At 44.8% G+C, this 19,742-nt stretch overlaps 2 protein-coding genes across 2 annotated transcripts; both read right to left on the bottom strand.

Moving 5' to 3' along the window:
- Positions 1-7,412: 7,412 nt before the first annotated feature.
- Positions 7,413-11,218, bottom strand: LOC130990615 (uncharacterized). Its single transcript, XM_057914837.1, has 2 exons — positions 11,074-11,218; positions 7,413-7,879 (listed from the first exon to the last, which is right to left on the bottom strand). Exons 1-2 carry the CDS (start codon positions 11,216-11,218, stop codon positions 7,413-7,415), a joined length of 612 nt encoding a protein of 203 aa, XP_057770820.1.
- A 5,366-nt stretch (positions 11,219-16,584) lies between these two features.
- LOC130990614 (uncharacterized) lies at positions 16,585-17,058 on the bottom strand. Its single transcript, XM_057914836.1, has one exon. It carries the CDS (start codon positions 17,056-17,058, stop codon positions 16,585-16,587), a length of 474 nt encoding a protein of 157 aa, XP_057770819.1.
- Between the last annotated feature and the right edge of the window lie 2,684 nt (positions 17,059-19,742).

The raw sequence follows: 19,742 nt of genomic DNA, 5'->3' as shown, positions 1-19,742 counted from the left end.
AAGATCGAATCAGTGGTAGTCGTGAGGACTAGCACTGTGGATTCGCCTGCATCAGGTCTATAATGAGAAGACCATGTGCGGCACGGAGTCCTAGCATACAACGAGGATGCACTCGTCATTGCTGATGTTGGAGGTGGTGTGCAAGTGGCACAAGGTGAGTTTGAAGACCACTTGAAGCAACTTTTAGTTTTAGTTACTTCAAGTTCTTTCCTCCAGAAGCACGTTAGCTTCTTAATGATGTGAATTACGATGGAAGACACCCGATTCCCTGGATCAAAGTGGAAAATGAAATGAGCTTGAGTTTGGAGACGGGCTTCATTCCAGTTGAATGGCCCTGTGTGAATCAGAGCAGCTAGCACCATTTTCCTACTGTATGAAGTCTTTGTCCTTGGTTTTCCCATAGTTGGAACAAGAAATTTCCGCAGAGGGAGATTTTTCTCACAGAGAAGTCTGTGGAAGATGATTAGTAGAGATGAAGAAAACTTGCAAGACTAAAGCATTTAAGGAAAATGAGGAGAAGAAAATTACTCGGTTCTTGTGCCTTAAAACATTTTTAATGAGATATTCACATCCGCTGTCACTGCGGGAGTGACGAGTGCTTCAAAAGTAGGAAGAATATAATCATTATTCATTGTCAAATCAGTGGGATTTACAAGATTTACTGCAGAGGCATGTGATCTAAACAGAAGAAAGATCTAATTTGACTAAGAAAATTCTTCTAATTTTTCAACAATGCCAAGATAGGTGACTTGTGAGTATAGTATAGCATTTAAACTAGTCGTCAGTCATAAGTAAAGAATAAAAATTGATAATAACAATTCACACATCAGTTGTTCAGTTAAGTTATCAAAATGTTTAAAGCAGTTGAACACATGGATACTTACTAATCGACTGAACATTGTAGTTAGGCGATACCTCATTTTAGTTAACTGAATACTTTGATTCCTCCTTAACTGTAACTTATCTCCTTGGTGGATACCTCTTCGGAAATTGAAGAGATAATGGAACTTAAGTAATGGGAAAACTGATGAGTTATCAGTTGGAGAAATTACGAGGAGAGTATACTCCTTTCAAGATAACTGGTGAGATATCAGTTTTTGGTACAAGGCGGACATTTGCCAAACAAAAGAGAAAGTGTTTACACTCCTAAGCAACCAGCTAAAGCTTTAGTAGGTAGATGTCATAGACCGCTCTTTTGATGCCATTGTAATCCTCTGGATGTTTCTTTTCTGTGACTTCCCAGATTCTGCGTAGAGCTGCAACCTCATTTCTGACGATCTCTTTGTCGATGCTCTTGTGCTTTGGAGGACGTATGATCTCAGAAGGAATGGGATAGCTGACATCCTTTCTCTTTCTTTTGCTTCTAGCAATCTATTCACCATCTTCTGCTCTGTCCAATTGTTCAGAAAGTATACCCAGGCTCGTCTTTGGAATTCTGGATCTCGTTGAAGATTGGCAAAGATTATCCACTTGGTATAAATTTCTTTTAGTCTTTCCCACCAATCATTCATGTCTTCAGGTACCCAATTATCTTTTCGATCGCAATTATCCAGATAGGATACAAGAAGACCTTATTTGATATAGAACTCCAGTATTTGTCACTCTTGGAGTATGAAGGTGGGATGAGGTGGTGCAGGTTCAGCTAGTTTTAGTGCCTTCTTTGCTCATGGTACATGTTCTCTTGTCTCTTGCTCTTCAGTTCTGGACCTTTTCCAGTGTTCTCTGGACATGGACGAAGCATGAGGTAGCTCTAGTGCAGCGCCGACTGATTCGATTGATTGTTCAGTACCCTAGAACTCTGCCTTCTTTCTATCAACATCATCCATGCGAAGTGGAAGATCTTGAATATCATTGAACATCTTCTGGATGAGTGAGGAGTTGTGAGAGTCACGGATGACACTAAGTTCAACTTCCAGTTGTGCAATCTGTGCGTTGACGGGTCGGAGTTCATATATGATCAGCATCTTTGCATCAACTTTAGTCAGGAATCGTTGCATGAGCTCAGTGTGAAGTTTGTTGAGGTTGAGCTGAGCATCCATCTGCAGTTGCTTGACTTGGAGTTCCGCGAGCGTCAATTGGTCTTTAATGACTTCAATTATCTTTTGAATGCTAGGAACAATTACTGACATGGTGACACGCACCCGTCGTGCGGTACGATTAAAATACCTGTGTATGCCCCAGACGGACAGTACACGCTCCTACTTCTCGTAACCAGAAATAAGTCTTAGTAGCAAGTATAGGGTCGAATCCCACAGGGAGTGAGGAACCACTTTGTTCTCCAACGACAAACTGAGGTGTCACAGGTCTCAATCTGTATACTCTGCACAAGAAACTAAACAAAGATCAATAATAACAAAGGGGTGAGGTTTTACGGTTAGGTTATAACTGTTGTCAATATTTATTTCGGTCATAGGCATACTGATGATCCGTCCATGATCCATATAGACTCAAGGCGTGGCCCAAAGACATTGGGGTGTTTCAAGAGGTTATACTTCACACTTAGGATGGTTGAGTCCATTGTAGTCACTTGGTCCGAAGGTCACATATTTCCCGGTCACAAGGCAGTATTTCACTCCTCCTTAGATAGTAGTCACACCTGTTACTCACCAAGTATGACCCTCACCAACCTTCTCTCCCGAGGTCCCCAACTCTGCACTGTGAGTGACACATGCCTCCTGGACACAACCATTTTCGGCTTGTCAGCCGACCAGTCATAGACATGCTACGGCGCAGAAGTTACCTTCCTCGTTTGATAACCATGGCTTAATGCCTCGTCACAGTTGATGGGTAGTTTCTAGAGAAGCCCAAGACTGAGGGAGGACAGTGTATCCCATCAATCCTTTCCTCATCTTCCGGATCTACAACGCCTTTTGTTGACGCTGCTCAGCTACTCGGTCTTGGGTTTACCGGTTGTCACGCCCTGGTATACCCTGGCCTTTGCTTGACACGGACAGTGTTTTACCGAACGGAGACCACCCGTTAGGCCCCTACTATCCATGGTTTGGAACAGATCCTTCCGGAACCATGAGACTCAACCGAAAGAACAAATGTCTCACGAATGTTTACATATTGACAACAATTATTTCCACCCCTTAAACCTTACCAAGAGAACTACTCACGCATAGCAGTAAATATGAATGCAAAATGAAATAAACACAACATATAACAAAAAAGGAATTACTTGAATTAATGAAAGAGTACCTAAGGCCACGAGCCTTAATCTTGTTCCTTGCGTGAATTGAAAATGAAAGTAATAAGTACTGGAAGTGTAATTTGTTTTGATGCCACAAATCGGCAGAATTCAAAAGTAATAAACTAAGCAAAAGTTCAATGGGCCAAGAGCTCTCTACGCTGCACATCTCAATCCTTTTATATTGTCATCTGGTGGAGGGCTAACCCTAGCTGTGCATATGATCTTCAAATCTTCAGCACGATCTTCTTTCCTTTTCTGGCTCCATTGTGAATGATTTGATTGAAGATTCGGCTGATTATTTCCTTCCGCAGCAGATTAGGTTAACTCATCTGTCTTCTGGATCCTTCTACCTCCTTCTTCATTCTTTCCATGATCATCCTTCTCATCATTAGAATTCACTGCACAATCTGGCAACTGCTGGGTTCTCCTGTTGGTAGTGATCAGACGGATTGCTTCTTTCGATTTGATCCATACCAGGTGGGTTGCTTCGGGTTCCCATACCCCAAGTTAAACTTGAGAGGTACTGCGCCTAGGCTCCATGCTGGTAAACATGATATTGCAATCTGGGCTGGTAATGCCCATTCCGACCACATTTCCTTCATTTTTGCTCTACATGACTGTTTCCCCATTATGACTTGGTTTCCCCCGAAAGGACCTGAACTGACACAAACAAAGGAGAAAAATAGGGCCAAATGGTCCAAAGGTCGAAGACACATCACACCTACACACTTAAACCATACTTGCCCTCAAGTATGTGGGTGGATTCACGAAAGACACAGACGAAAAAGAGATTGAAAGGAAGGGTAGACAGCTTAGTCAAAACCACAAACCAAAGAGTAATGAATATGCATAAAGTACGATAGTAGCTTCTCTCTCACTCAAGTATATAGCTAAATGTATACACTCGTGCTATGCTGTGCCATTTTTTCTATGAATTTGATTGAAAACTACAAGTAAAGCATACTAGCATGACTCATCAGAGGGACTTTCATTTGGTTGTAGTGGGGCATACGGAGCAGAGGTGAGATATGTATAGTTAAGTAGTTAATTCAGTATCACCCATACCCAGCATGTGTGCTCAGTAAGATCACAACCAACATTTCATTCCCCTGTTTTTAGTAGGGATCAACCTTTCTTCAATTTTTGGCAATATTTTCTCATCGACTTTTTTTTTGTGCCCAGATTTTCTTTTTTTTCCTTTCAATTCCTTGTTTACCATTTCATGCACACCAACAATTCTTTCGTTTTAAATACAATCTCATCAATCAAATAGGCTCAGGAAAGAATATGTTCGGCTCAAATTGGCATAGCAAGGGGTTTTATCACATTTAGCAAAAGAAAATTCTGGGGCACTAAGCAAAGAAATATGCCCTAATCATGCAAGTCACTACTAGCAGTAGAAGTTTTCAAACAAAGTCCAGAGTCCCTAGTACAGCAAAACCTCACGAGAAATATGCATTTTTTCACAAATATGGCTCTGATCTCACTGACGGGGTTATTATCTGTAAGCTCACAACTACTATCATGCATATCATACTCATCCACCAATTCATACCACAACCAAAATCAGCATGCATACTCTCATCACCATCAATTAGCGCAAGTAAGACTCGACCCCAAACACATACTCGCAAGATACTAAAACATGAAAGAAAACAAAAGCAAAAACAAAACCTAATCTAAAAAAAAGTTCAGGGAAAAAGAACCTAATCATTTTGGTCGGAGGGCTCGCCCTCCGCATCCAGCTTCTCTTTGATTGCCTTAAAACTAGCCTCCATCGCCTTGAATCCTATTTCTACGGTGTCCCTCAGAGTTGCTACTTCTCCACCCAACATCAACAGCTCATCCTTGATCTCCTTCAGCTCGACCATCAGCGCGGCGATTTCGCTATTAACCAAGTGAGATGCTTCCTGTTCCTTCACTGCTTTTTGAATAGGCCTAACTGAACTGCCATCCAGGTAGACCAGGCGGTAGCCACCTCTCTCATCAGCCTCGATGATTCTCCAACGCATGAGGCATCCAATGTCAAAGAAACCAGGTCTCCGCTACAGCTGCTTCATCTGGGGCTTTAGCATTGAAATATGCGAGTTTGTTCTCCAGAATGGTCACCAGTGGGCATAGAGAAAGGTATTTATTGGTATGGGTTACCCCATACTGAAACTGCATTGCCGCGGTGAACCCGAAGTTCACCATCTTCTTCTCCGCTATGCACCAGAGCAGGAAAAGCTCTTGCTGTGGGTCCACATTAGAGCCCTCGATTCGTTCGTAGATGTTGTAGGCGAACCAATGATGGCATATCTGTAGGGCAGGGTCGCAGATTTCGTTGGACTTGCTGTTGTTTTTCACATACTTGGCTTCTGTCGAAATTTGGGACCAGTAGAGGTCAATCTGACTTCGCCATTTGGGTAGGGCCATGGTCTCAGCCTGTTTGTACTCGTCATCAAACATATCTTTATCCTCAATCACCCCCAGGTGGATGTTCAAATCATTAATGGAGAGTGGGAAAATCTTTCCCCGCAGCTGAAAACGCAGGGTGCCTGGGGTTTCGACTGTGTAATTTCCCTTTGGTTTGAACTCCACCGTGCTCATAAACTCCTCTGACATTTGTTTAAACGCCAACACACTCCACCCTAACACCTTCACCCAACCAATATTCTTAAAGTAACCTTTCACGCGCTCTCTTATCCCAAAATCATCCAACACCTCAGCAATCAGAAAATACCATGGAGTTATTTCCCGGTTCAGCAGAATAGCATACCTCTGACTGTCCTTCGGTATGACCACCTCTGCGGTGCTAGGACGCACCAATCCTTTGCACTTCACAACCTTCGGCTTCGAGATGATTGTGCTTGTCACCGGCTTAGCAGGGGCAACAATGTCTTCGGAGTTAGAGCTCTCCACAATCTCAGTCTTCTCTGGCTCTGCCTCCATTGGTATTTCCATCTCCTTGGCCTTTCATTTCTCAGCTGCAGTAGGCTTCTTCTTTTTTCTGCTTTGTTCGCATTTGGTTCTAGTCTTACTGCCTACTGGCGATGGTTTGGCTTTGACGGGCAGTGGAGGCTTCGTAACATCAAGTTTCCTCTTAACCTCCAGCCTTTTGCTTTGTGGTGGAGGAATTTCTACCTCCTCCTCGGGAATGGCCTCAGCACCCTCCTCTTCTTCAGCTTCTTCCTCTCCTTCTTCTCCCGTATCTTCGGAGGCGGTTTTCCCTTATTGCATGGAGGTTTAAAGAATTTGCGGTGGTGGTTGAGCTTGAATTGGTGGTATTGGCGCGGCGACGGACCGTGCGGGAGTTGCCTTCGTTGCCTTGTCCATTGGGGCTTTCTTCGACTTCTTCGCCGGAGGCGTAAGCTCAGGCTCCTCTTCTTCCGGCCCCTCCGGTTGTTTTGACTCAACGGCTGCCCTTGCGGTCTCCTGCTCCTCCTATCGTAAAACTTCAGCACGTCCTCTGTCCTCGGGCTGAATAGTCAATAAGGGGTCTTTAGTGACCTTGGTGGAGGTCTCTTCAGAGGTGGTTCGCCTCGTAGTTCACTTCGGAGATGGTGGTTTGGTGTTCTTTCCTCTCGGTGGTTGAGTGCTTCCGGACGCTATCCCTCCTTTAGTTTTTGCCATGGTGATTTGTAGAGTCTAAGGATCAATTTTTTTTTCTTTTTGTGGGAAAGTTTGGGTTTGTGGGGAAATTGAGGAATAAGGCTTGCTTTAAAAGATGATTGGCAGTTATGGAAATTTAGGGTTTGGAGAGAGTGGGGATCATGGTGTAGCGGTTTTGAAGGTTAGGGTTTGTGGGTGTGAATCGTGGGTTGAGGGGTTTAAAGAAGGTAAGAGTGACGGTTATGGCAGTATTTTGGTTTCTAAGGAAAGAAATCATTGGCAAAATTTGAATTTCAAATTTGCTGCGGAAACCGAAGAGTTCCCGTCAAATCACCGCCTGCCGCTGACACTCCTACGTCAGTTTCCTTTGTAAGCCCTCAGCTAGAATATTCAAAGCCCCAATCCTCCACCTACACACTTTGCAACGCAAAGTGGGCTCGGATTCTCCACTGGGCCTCCAACCGAAACTTTCTTGGCCCGACTCCCTACAAGATTAGTGCATCCAAACAAAATAAAACAAACTTAAAGAAAAGAAACTTCGGTAAAGACCATACCAAATAACAACGCTGGGTTGCCTCCCAGCAAACGCTCTTGTTTTTTGTCTCGAGCTCGACTCTTTCTTCATCTTTCAGTCGTACACAGGGTTGAGAAGTTGACATTCCTCCTTCTCTTTCTCTACTTCAGCAAGTTCATGGTAGGGCTTCAAGCGATGCCCATTTACCACGAATGTATCAACTCCATTGTGATCATACGCCTTTATGCTTCCATTTGAAAAGATTTCTTTGATCACAAATGGTCCAGACCATTTTGAACGAAGCTTCCCTGCCATCATTTTGAAACGAGAATTGAAAAGTAAAACTTTTTGTCCTGCCCAAAACTCTTTCTTCCTGATCTTGCCATCATGGATTCTCCTGGTTCGCTCCTTATAGAGCACATCATTATCATAAGCCTCCAACCGAAGTTCTTCTAACTCACTCATCTGCAGCTTCCGTGTTTCTCCAGCTAGGCTCATACTAAGGTTTATTTGCTTGATTACCCAGTACGCCTTAATGTTCAATCTCCACCGGTAGATGACATCTTTTTCCATAGAGCAGCCTGAAAGGGGACATACCTATAGGTGTTTTGAAAGCAGTTCGGTATGCCCATAACGCATCTCCCAAGTGGTTACTCCAGTCCTTGCGGTTTGGGTGTAGCACCTTTTCCAAAATGCTCTTTATCTCTCTATTGGAAATCTCAGCTTGGCCATTTGCTTGAGGGTGATATGCTGTAGTAACTGATTTATGCTTAATTGTTCTAATTTTAGGGGTTTGCATGTGCATATTTTAAATTAAATCTTCTGGAAATTGGTGCGTTTTATGGTTTGTTTGATGCTTTGCAGGAGATGTAGGTTTATAGATGGAAGAATGCAATTTTGGAGATTTTTGGGCTAAAAATGGTGTTTTTAGCAGACATCGACATAGCAGAGCTAAGTGCCAGAATCAACTACCAGCGCTGACCATTTTCAGCTCAGCTCATAACTGCCAGCGCTGACCATTTTCAGCTTAGCTCATAACTGCCAGCGCTGACCATTTTCAACTTAGCTCATAACTGCCAGCGCTGACCATTTTCAACTCAGCTCATAACTGCCAGCGCTGACCATTTTCAGCTTAGCTCATAACTGCCAGCGCTGACCATTTTCAGCTCCGCCCATTCTTGCCAGCGCTGACCATTTTCAGTTCCGCCCATTCTTGCCAGCGCTGACCATTTTCAGCTCCGCCCATAATGCCAGCGCTGACTACTTTCCAGCTCCGCCTATTTCGCCAACGCTGACTACCTTTCCCGAGCATAATCATCGGAGTTCACTTTCCAGAGCTATGTTTATTCTTTCCAGCTCCGCATATTCTTGCCAACTATTACTTTCCAGCTATGTTTATTCTTGCCAGTACCGATTACTTTCCAGCTATGCTTATTCTCACCAGAGCTAGGTCTATAAATAGGGTTTCATTTCTATTGTAAAATCATCTATCTTTTGCTATAGTTTTAGACTCCATCCTTGAGATCTCTTGGCATCCGAAATTTAGAATTTATTGCTTTCATAGTTCTTTTTCATAGTATTGAAAATTCATTGTTTTTAGTTAGTTTTCGATTTAGTTAAGTTTTAGTTATTTATTGGATTGTGATTGCGTGACACAATTACACGTTCAAGACATTTACGGTATTTCGTATTTCAATTCAATTTATTTTCGTTTAATCATGTTTATGTTTTTAGTTCATGTTTATGCTTTCTTTTTAATTATGCAATTTAAATTATGCACTTTAGTTTCATGCCTAGATTAGTTTTATTTTTAATTTACAAGTACTTAATTTCTTAAGTTAGATTTTATTTAAGTTGTTTTAATTCTGCCTAGGGTTAATAATTTAATTCACCTAGTAATTTTACAATTTAGTTTTAATTCAGTTTTAAGTTTCAGTTTTAGATTAATAATCAAATTCTTTACTGCTTTCTTTTATTACTTTTTCCCACGATACTACTAGAAGCCCTTTAAGACTTTCCTTGAGAGATGACACTGGGTCAACTTACCATCACTAGAATGTCCTTGTTCTATTGCAAGTCAAACTAGAGGTGTTCTAGGTTGAGTCAAATTTTGGCGCCGTTGCCGGGGAAAGTTTTAGGCGTTTTAGTTGTGTCGTTTTTACTTGCTTTATTTAATTTCCAGTTTTTCTCGGTTTTGTTTTTACGTTTCTTCCACTCGGTACGCGTAATCTGTTTGTTCAGTGTTATGCATGCAGGGACGCCGTAGTCTTAAAGGCAAATTGGTGTCTCCAACTGACGATTTCTACTCTGGCTCTGAATTTGAACCTGAAATTCCAGAGCACACCGTAGAGACAAAGGAGGAAGAGGCCAGCCCTGCCTTCAAGTTCTTCGCTGCCGAAGTCAACGCTGCCAGCTCTGCCGAAGTCAACGCTGCCAGCCCTGCCTTCAAGGAGGAAGAGGCCAGCCCTGCCTTCAAGTTCTTCGCTGCCGAAGTCAACGCTGCCAGCTCTGCCGAAGTCAACGCTGGCAGCGGTGCCGAAGTTCGCACTGCCAATTTCAGCACAGACCAAGCCAGCCCTGCCAACTTCCGCACTGAGCAGAAAACCACCAAGGAAGAAACCAGCTCTGAACAGGACAAAGTTGAGCAGAATTTAAACGAGGAGAAGAAGGAGATGGCCCAGAACAAGGAATACATGGGAGACTTCACCAGACCTGTGATTGGAGATACCAACACGTCGGCAATCGTGCTCCCCACTGCTGTGAGAAACTACAATCTCAAACCAAATGACTCGAGTTTACTGCCGGTGTTCCACGGGATGCCAAGCGAGGATGCTCTGCAATTCATCCGGGATTTTTGCACCCAAGTGCAAACAATTCCTTTGCTTAGTCTCACGGAGGACCAACTCAAGCTCAAGTGCTTCCCCTATGCACTTAAAGACCGGGCGAGGACGTGGATGCTATCTCTGCCACCCAACTCAATCACTACGTGGGGAGATGCTTGTGAAAAATTCATGCTGAAATACTACCCAAGCCATAAGACACAGGAGTTGAGAACAAAAATAATGAAGTTCACCCAAGGAGCGGACGAGCCTTTGCATGAAGCTTGGGAGAGATATGAAGAACTCCTCCGTCAATGCCCTCAACATCAATTCACTAATGTTATGTTGATGCAGTTCTTTTACGATGGGTTAGTGCAAACTGCCCAATTTATGGTGGATAGCACGGCAGGAGGTAACATAGCTCGGAAGACAGCAACTGAGTTAAAAGGGATTTTTAAAACTTTAGCTGAGAGCTCCCAACAAAAATCCGTCCGTGGAAGAAGAGTTGAAGCCAGCGCAGTGACGAATCAATTTGAAATACAACAACAATTGGCTTCAATCATGCGGGACGTACAACAACTGAAGATGGGCAAGATGATACACCTTCCGTTCCGGTGCAGAATTAAGCTCTGCAGAATGCAGCGCTGCCGACGCCAGCTCTGCAGAATGCAGAACTGCCGATGGCAGCTCTGCCGAACCCAGCTATGCAGAATATGGAGCCTTGTGGTATTTGTGGAGATTTCAGCCACGGAGCTAATGAGTGCCATAGAATGGGAGAGTTTACTCCGGAAGGACAAGCCGAGGTCTATGCGGCACAAGGATTTCAAAGCTATAATCAAGGGCTAAGTAGACCATATGGGCAGAACATGAATCAAGGGCAACAGAATGTCAATGGAGGATGGAGAAGTCAACCGAATGCTGGATGGGGAAATCAAAATTTTGGGGGGAATCAATACCGTCGACCACCCCAAATGGGCTACCAACAGCAACCACAATATTTCCCTCCGCAGCAAAGCTCCTCTCAACCATATAGATCGCAATACCAACACCAACAATCAGCCCTGCAGCAGAGTGCACGGCCCATGCCACCACAGAAAACATCCCTAGAGGATACCTTGCAAGCTTTCATGGAGATTAGTAAGCAAAATATGGAGATGACTAAGCAGAATATGGAGTCCCAAGCATCTACCATAAAAAGGCTTGAAACAACTGTCGGTCAACTTTCCGGTACTTTGAATCAAATCCAACAACAACAGCAGCCCGGAAAGTTTCATGGCCAACCTGCTCAGCCGCATCAAGCTCTAGCTGTAACTGTTCTTCGTAATGGTAAGATGGTGGATAACAAAGTGGAAGTGCCAGCGCTGCCAAGTTCATCCCTGACGAACTCAGCATTGCAGAATCTCTCAAAGTCAAAGTCAGCGCTGCTGCAGTCAGCGCTGCCGAATCCAGCTCCGCCGATGTCAGCGCTGCCAAGTCCAGCTCTGCCTAATTCAGCTCTGAATAGCTCTGCCTTCACCAGAGCAGAGCTGCCGAGCTCAGCACAGCCCAGACCAGAGATGCCGAGCTCAGCTCTGACCAGCCCTACCAATGGAGAGAAGGCAGATCAGCAAAAAGATGGAGAGATGGAGGAAGAAAAGGAGAATAAACTTCACAAGTCTACCACACCCTATCGACCTCCGATCCCTTTTCCTAGCAGATTGAAGAATGAAAAGCTGGATAAACAGTTCGCCGACTTCTACAACATGCTTGCCAAGGTGAACGTGAATCTTCCTCTCCTTGATGTGATCAGAAAAGTACCGGCGTATGTGAAGTTTTTCAAGGAGTTGGTCTCCAACAAGCGAAAGTTCGGGGACAATGAGAAAATTTTAGTCTCAGAAGTAGCGACCTCAATCATGCAGCAATCCTTACCACCAAAGCAGCGAGATCCAGGTAGCTTTGTGATTAATATTGCTTTGGGAAATGGTAAGAAGGCCACGGGTATGTTAGATCTGGGAGCGGGAATTAATTTGATGCCTTACTCTATTTTTCAACAATTAGAGTTAGGTAATTTGAAATCCACTCGCATGTGTCTACAACTAGCTGATAGGTCCGTTAGGTACCCCCGTGGGATAGTAGAGGATATTCTGGTTAGAGTCGGGGGTTTGATTGTGCCTGTTGACTTCGTAGTGCTTGAGATTGGGGATGTGCATGAGAATGGTAGAGACCACACTCTACTATTAGGAAGACCCTTTATGGCGACCACTAACACTTTGATTGATGTTAAACATGGAACTATTAAAATGACGGTGTTAGGAGAGTCGGTGTCTTTTTCGGTGCATGAAAATCGTGCAATGCCTTCTACGAATTTCATAAATGAATGTTCATATATAGATGCTATTAATGGCTTGGTTGAGAAGGTATTTATTCAGGAACAGGAGTATATGGAAACTTTTGCTGGATCGGCCGACATGGAGGAATTAGCTAAGGAAGCTGAAGAATCAGCGCTGCATGAAGAGTCAGCGCTGCCGCAGCCAACTCTGCCGATTCCCGCGCTGCTACAGTCAACTCTGCCGAGCTCAGCACCCTTCAGCACTGCCCAGCCAGCTCTGCCACCCTTTAGCGCTGACCAGTCCGCTCTACCGAGCTCAGCGCTGTCCAGCCATACCGAGCTGCCCTTTGATGAACAGATGGAAACCAAGAGGTCAGCGCTGGAACTAAAGGAACTCCCTGCCAATCTTAAGTATGTATTTTTAGAAGCAGGTGAGGAGAAGCCAGTGATCATATCTTCCACGCTGACTTGGGAGCAAGAGGCAGCGTTGCTCAATGTATTGAAGAGAAACAAGGCAGCGTTGGGATGGAGCCTGGCAGACATACGTGGCATAAGTCCAGCCACATGCATGCACAAAATCAACCTAGAGGAGGGAGCAGCACCAAAGCGAGACGCTCAGCGACGATTGAATCCTATTCTGATGGATGTCGTGCGCAAGGAGATCCTTAAGCTGCTGGCCGAAGGGATCATCTACTCTGTCGCTGATAGTGAGTGGGTGAGTCCCGTGCATGTCGTGCCAAAGAAAGGAGGAATGACGGTTGTGCGCAATGACAAGATGGAGTTGGTACCAACGCATCCCACGACGGGATGGCGGATGTGCGTTGACTATAGGAAACTCAATGCCGTCACCAAGAAGGATCACCTCCCTCTCCCTTTTGTTGATCAAATGTTAGATCGTTTAGTTGGGCATGATTTTTATTGTTTTCTTGATGGTTTGTCAGGATATTACCAGATCGCGATCGCCCCGGAAGATCAACTCAAGACTGCCTTCACCACTCCTTTTGGGACGTTTGCATGGAAGAGGATGCCGTTCGGGTTGTGCAATGCACCCGGGACGTTTCAACGATGCATGATGTCCATATTCTCTGAAATGATTGGTAAATTCGTGGAGATTTTTATGGATGATTTTTCGGTTTTTGGGCAGTCCTTTCATGATTGTTTGACGAAGATTGATGTAGTGTTGCAAAGGTGCATTGAAAGTGGCCTAACCTTGAGTTGGGAAAAGAGTCATTTCATGGTTACACGTGGTATTGTCTTGGGTCATGTGGTGTCTAAACATGGACTAGAGGTCGATAGAGCTAAAGTGGAGGTAATCCAAAAGTTGCCACCCCCTATTGATGTTAAAGGAATTAGGAGTTTCTTAGGTCACGCCGGTTTTTACCGACGTTTCATTAAAGATTTCTCTAAAATTAGCCAACCTCTATGCAAACTGCTAGCTCAGGACATTCCGTTTAATTTTGATGACTCTTGCATAAATGCCTTTGAAACATTAAAACTAAAATTGAGCTCTGCCCCGGTGGTGATTGCGCCTGATTGGTCATTGCCCTTTGAAATTATGTGTGATGCGTCTAACTCTGCTGTAGGAGCTGTGCTAGGTCAGCGTGTGGATAAGATGTTACGTGTAATTTACTATGCTAGTTTAACTCTGAACAGTGCACAAGTAAATTACACCACTACTGAAAAAGAGATGCTTGCTGTGGTCTTTGCCTTAGATAAATTTCGTGCCTACATCATTGGGTCTAAGGTTATTGTTCATAGTGACCATGCTGCGCTGCGATATTTGATGACTAAACCTCAAGCTAAAGCTCGTCTGATCCGTTGGGTCTTACTGTTGCAAGAATTTGATGTAGAGATCAGGGATAGGAAAGGGAGCGAGAACCATGTAGCTGACCACCTTTCACGCTTGGATAATCATCGGATAGAGTCGAATCTTAATTGCATCCCTGAATCTTTTCCTTTTGAGCAAACATATGCATTAACCTTTGACAAGTGCAGCGCTGCAGAGTCCAGATCTACCGAACCCAGCTCCACCGAATGCAGCGCTGCCCAGCCCAACGCGGCTCAGTTCATCCCTGCGAGCCTTGCCGAAGTCAACGCTGATCAGCTCAGCGCTGTCCAGCCCAGCGCTGCCGAACTCAGCGATGCTCAGTCCAGCCCTGCGAGCGCCGTCCTCTGGTATGCCGATTTTGTCAACTACTTAGTTTGTGGTATTCTACGACCTGAGCTGACATCGCAGGAGAGAAAGAGATTTTTAGCTCAGTGCAGGCACTACTATTGGGAGATTCCTCACCTCTTCAAGCTTGGAAAGGATGATGTCATTAGACGGTGTGTGCCGGTAGAGGAGCAACAACAAGTGTTGAAGATGTGTCATGAAGATCATTGTGGTGGACACTTTGGGGGGCAGAAAACAGCACATAAAATTCTTCAATCAGGTTTATTTTGGCCTTCCATTTTCAAAGATGCACACATTTTCACTCTTGCATGCGATAGGTGCCAGAGAATAGGAAATATCAGCCGCAGGAATGAGATGCCTCTCCAAAGCATATTAATTGTCGAAATTTTCGATGTGTGGGGCATTGATTTCATGGGGCCATTTCCTACTTCACATGGGTTTCAATATATTTTACTTGCTGTAGATTACGTGTCCAAGTGGGTTGAGGCTATTCCCACGCGAACATGTGATGCTAATGTGGTACTTAAGTTTGTGCAAGAGAACATTCTTTCTAGATTCGGATTTCCTAGAGCCATCATTAGCGATGGAGGAAAGCACTTCTGCAATAAGTTGTTTGCAAAGCTCATGAAGAAGAATGGGATCACGCACAAGGTAGCAACACCTTATCACCCGCAGACCTCTGGCCAAGCCGAGACGAGCAATCGGCAAATCAAGGGAATTTTGGAGAAAACAGTTCAACCCTCGCGCAAGGACTGATCCGCAAAGTTGAATGATGCTCTTTGGGCGTACAGAACTGCCTTCAAGGGCGTGCTTGGGATGAGTCCGTACCGTCTCGTCTATGGCAAGGCCTGCCATCTGCCGGTGGAAATTGAGCATAAAGCTTATTGGGCGATCAAGGCTGCTAACTATGACTTGGACTCTGCTGTGAAGCAGCGCACGCTACAAATGGAGGAGCTAGATGAGCTACGCAATGAGGCGTATGAGAATGCGAGAATTTACAAGGACAAAGTGAAGCGACTCCACGATTGCCGCATTTGCCACAAGAAGCTTTGCCCTGGAATGAAGGTGCTCTTGTTCAATTCTCGACTTAAGTTATTTCCGGGAAAGCTGAAATCCAGATGGAGCGGTCCATTTTTACTCAAAGAGGTGTTCGAGCATGGTGCGGTAGAGCTGTTGAACGAGCACACAAAGGAGAGTTTCCGAGTGAATGGCCATCGAGTGAAGCCGTACTACGAGCACCAGAGCTCGCCTATGGAGGTGGAGTCTCAAGCTCTGCACAACCCTAGCTGAGGTTCAACTCTGAAGTCGGGCTGGAGACTTTAACTCTAGCGCTTAGTGGGAGGCAACCCACCTTTGGTTTGTTTTTAATTTTTATTTTTCTTTTGCTTTCTTTGTTTTCGTTGTTTGTTTTGAGTCTTTCCTCAGTTTTGGTCGCCATGTGGATACTTTGATGTTGGCGTTCATGTTAGCTCAAGCCCGCCCATTCGGTTGATTTATGCTGACCAATTCCATCGGCATTGATTTTTGCCACCCGCATAAATCAACCGAATTGGTCAGCGCTGCAAGAACTCCTCCGCCACCCGCCACCCGCACCCGTCAGCGCCTATAATGGCACAGTTACCAAGCTAAGGTCAAGAATTGCCAATAATGGCTAAGGGAGAAAAGACGCCATAAAAGCCAACGCTGGCAAAAGAAAGGAAAATAGCTGAAGGAGTCAGCGTTGGCAAATAAAGGCAAGGCCGATTGAGTGAAGCAGTCAGCGTCGCAAATTTTGGGGGAAAGAGTATCTTCAAAAAAAAAAAAAAAAAATTGGGTGGCAAAATAAGTGAGCGTTGAAAATGAACGATGGATAAGGTTGCCAACGCCGACAAAGGGAAAAAGGGAGCCAACACTAAAAAAAAAAAAAAAAAAAAAATTATTAACTCCTCCGTCAACGCCCAACCACCCGCTGACCAGCTCGCCCCGGAACGCCAGCGCTGCCAGCACCTACGCGCCAGCCCGCCCAGCCATGCCCCCGTCAGCGCTGCCACCCGCCAGCGTTGCCCGCCCGCCAGCGCTGCCAAACCGCCCAGCCCTGCCCAGCCACGCACCCGCCAGCGCACACAGCCACCCGCTCCCGTCAGCGCTGCCACCCGCCAGCGCTGCCAGCACCTCCGCCCTGCCACCCGCCAGCCACCCAGCGCTGCCAGCCACTCCCGTCAGCGCTGCCAGCCCGCTTAGCGCACCCGCTAAGCCTGCCCAGCCACACCGCCACACGCCAGCGCTGCCAGCCACCCCGCCCAGCCACACTCCCGTCAGCGCTGCCAGCCCGCTCAGCGCACCCGCTAAGCCTGCCCAGCCACACCGCCACACGCCAGCGCTACCAGCCGCCAAGACCGCCCAGCCACGCCCCCGGCAGCGCTGCCACCCGCCAGCGCTGCCACCCCGCCAGCCACGCCCCGCCCAGCCACACCGCCACATGCCAGCGCTGCCGCATACCGGGGCTGCCCTCTCCTCGCCCAGCTCTCCACCCGCAAAGACCACAACCCCAATGAATCCCTCTACGCCACCATCATCCACAAGCTCGCCCTCGCCAACAACTTCGACGCCATCGAGTCACTTATGCAGCAAATCAAGGCCACGCGCAAATGCCGCCTCTCCGATAGCGCTGACCATCTAGCCCGCTGCGCTCTGCCAAATGCCAGCGCTCTCCAAATTTAACACGGCAGAACGTCAGCGCTGCTACATGAAAGCGCTGCCAGCACATTCACTCTCCATTTTCAACGCGGCATCACGCCAGCGCTGCCAAATGCAAGTGCCTTCGCTCCCAAAGATTCAGCCCTGCTGCCACCCTGCCCTGCTGCGCCCAACACCCGTCAGCGCTGAACTGCCCTAGCGTGGGGGAACTCGTTAGGCGACTTGATTTCGAATTTGGCGATGGCGTTGAAAGGCGGGGCTGACGGCGCGCATTTGGCGATATCCAACTGCTTCGTGGTGTCGCTCTTCAACACGCTGAGTCAGCGCTGCCTTTCTATTCTACAGCTATCAATGCTGCCACTCTCCACTTGCAACAGACCGCAAAGCCCTTTCTTAACCGCCTCTCACGATGCTTCAGTTTTTCAATGCCGATAATCAGGGACGTTTTCTAAACTATTCGTATTTATTTTCTTCCCTGAGGACATGGCATGCTTTTAGTGTGGGGGTGTTTTCTCGTGCTTATATTAAAAAAAAAACAAAAAAAAAAGAAAAAAGAAAAATTTGACGAGATTAGTCTTCTATGCTTAGTTTTTGGTCTTTGTCTCATGCGAATTTTTATGAATTTGTGGAAGAGAAGATGGTTTTCGATGTGCATTTAGGGTTTGTGAATGAATGGTGGTTATTCTTGTTTTATTTTTAATATGCGTCTCTTGATTATGCAAAGAATTATGAGTTTTGTTGCAACATGATTGTAAGTTAGTAAAACGTGATTTGTCCGGTAGATACTAGAAGGAGTATTGTCAGTGTGATTACCAACGATTGTATCTTATCTGTGAAATGTGAAAAATGTTGGACGAATTGCCAACTCTGAAAATTCCAGCTCTGAAACATCTGGCCTGTTCTGAAAACGTGACAGCTCTGAGTCTCTGCTCCTCTAGACTAACTATGAGCATGGGAAACCACGTGAAAAGACTTTGGATTACATTCAAATGGTTTTATTTCATGAATTTTGGCTCAACTGTTAAAAATCTTAAGCACAAAAAGTGTGAAAAATGGTGATATTGATTATAAAGGTGATCACATTAGGGAATTCACTTCTAGCGGAGAATTGGGTCTGATCGAATTACTTGCATTACTCTTTTGTTGCGTCTTAAACTTTGAGTTACTTGCATGATCGAGAGATGTGTGTTGTTGATAAAATTTTGAATTGACTTTGTGAATGTTTGGATGGAAATTTGCATTGTTGAAATCAATCTCTTCCTAGGATTCATATGGATTTTGCTTGAGGACAAGCAAAAGGCTAAGTGTGGGAGGGGTTGATTTATGCTTAATTTTTCTAATTTTAGGGGTTTGCATGTGCATATTTTAAATTAAATCTTCTGGAAATTGGTGCGTTTTATGGTTTGTTTGATGCTTTGCAGGAGATTTAGGTTTATAGATGGAAGAATGCAATTTTGGAGATTTTTGGGCTAAAAATGGTGTTTTTAGCAGACATCGACATAGCAGAGCTAAGTGCCAGAATCAACTACCAGCGCTGACCATTTTCAGCTCAGCTCATAACTGCCAGCGCTGACCATTTTCAGCTTAGCTCATAACTGCCAGCGCTGACCATTTTCAACTTAGCTCATAACTGCCAGCGCTGACCATTTTCAACTCAGCTTATAACTGCCAGCGCTGACCATTTTCAGCTTAGCTCATAACTGCCAGCGCTGACCATTTTCAGCTCCGCCCATTCTTGCCAGCGCTGACCATTTTCAGTTCCGCCCATTCTTGCCAGCGCTGACCATTTTCAGCTCCGCCCATAATGCCAGCGCTGACTACTTTCCAGCTCCGCCTATTTCGCCAACGCTGACTACCTTTCCCGAGCATAATCATCGGAGTTCACTTTCCAGAGCTATGTTTATTCTTTCCAGCTCCGCATATTCTTGCCAACTATTACTTTCCAGCTATGTTTATTCTTGCCAGTACCGATTACTTTCCAGCTATGCTTATTCTCACCAGAGCTAGGTCTATAAATAGGGTTTCATTTCTATTGTAAAATCATCTATCTTTTGCTATAGTTTTAGACTCCATCCTTGAGATCTCTTGGCATCCGAAATTTAGAATTTATTGCTTTCATAGTTCTTTTTCATAGTATTGAAAATTCATTGTTTTTAGTTAGTTTTCGATTTAGTTAAGTTTTAGTTATTTATTGGATTGTGATTGCGTGACACAATTACACGTTCAAGACATTTACGGTATTTCGTATTTCAATTCAATTTATTTTCGTTTAATCATGTTTATGTTTTTAGTTCATGTTTATGCTTTCTTTTTAATTATGCAATTTAAATTATGCACTTTAGTTTCATGCCTAGATTAGTTTTATTTTTAATTTACAAGTACTTAATTTCTTAAGTTAGATTTTATTTAAGTTGTTTTAATTCTGCCTAGGGTTAATAATTTAATTCGCCTAGTAATTTTACAATTTG

Source organism: Salvia miltiorrhiza, chromosome 6 (assembly GCF_028751815.1).
Source record: "Salvia miltiorrhiza cultivar Shanhuang (shh) chromosome 6, IMPLAD_Smil_shh, whole genome shotgun sequence".
Lineage (NCBI taxonomy): Eukaryota > Viridiplantae > Streptophyta > Magnoliopsida > Lamiales > Lamiaceae > Salvia > Salvia miltiorrhiza.
This window is presented reverse-complemented; position numbering and strand designations above follow the sequence as displayed.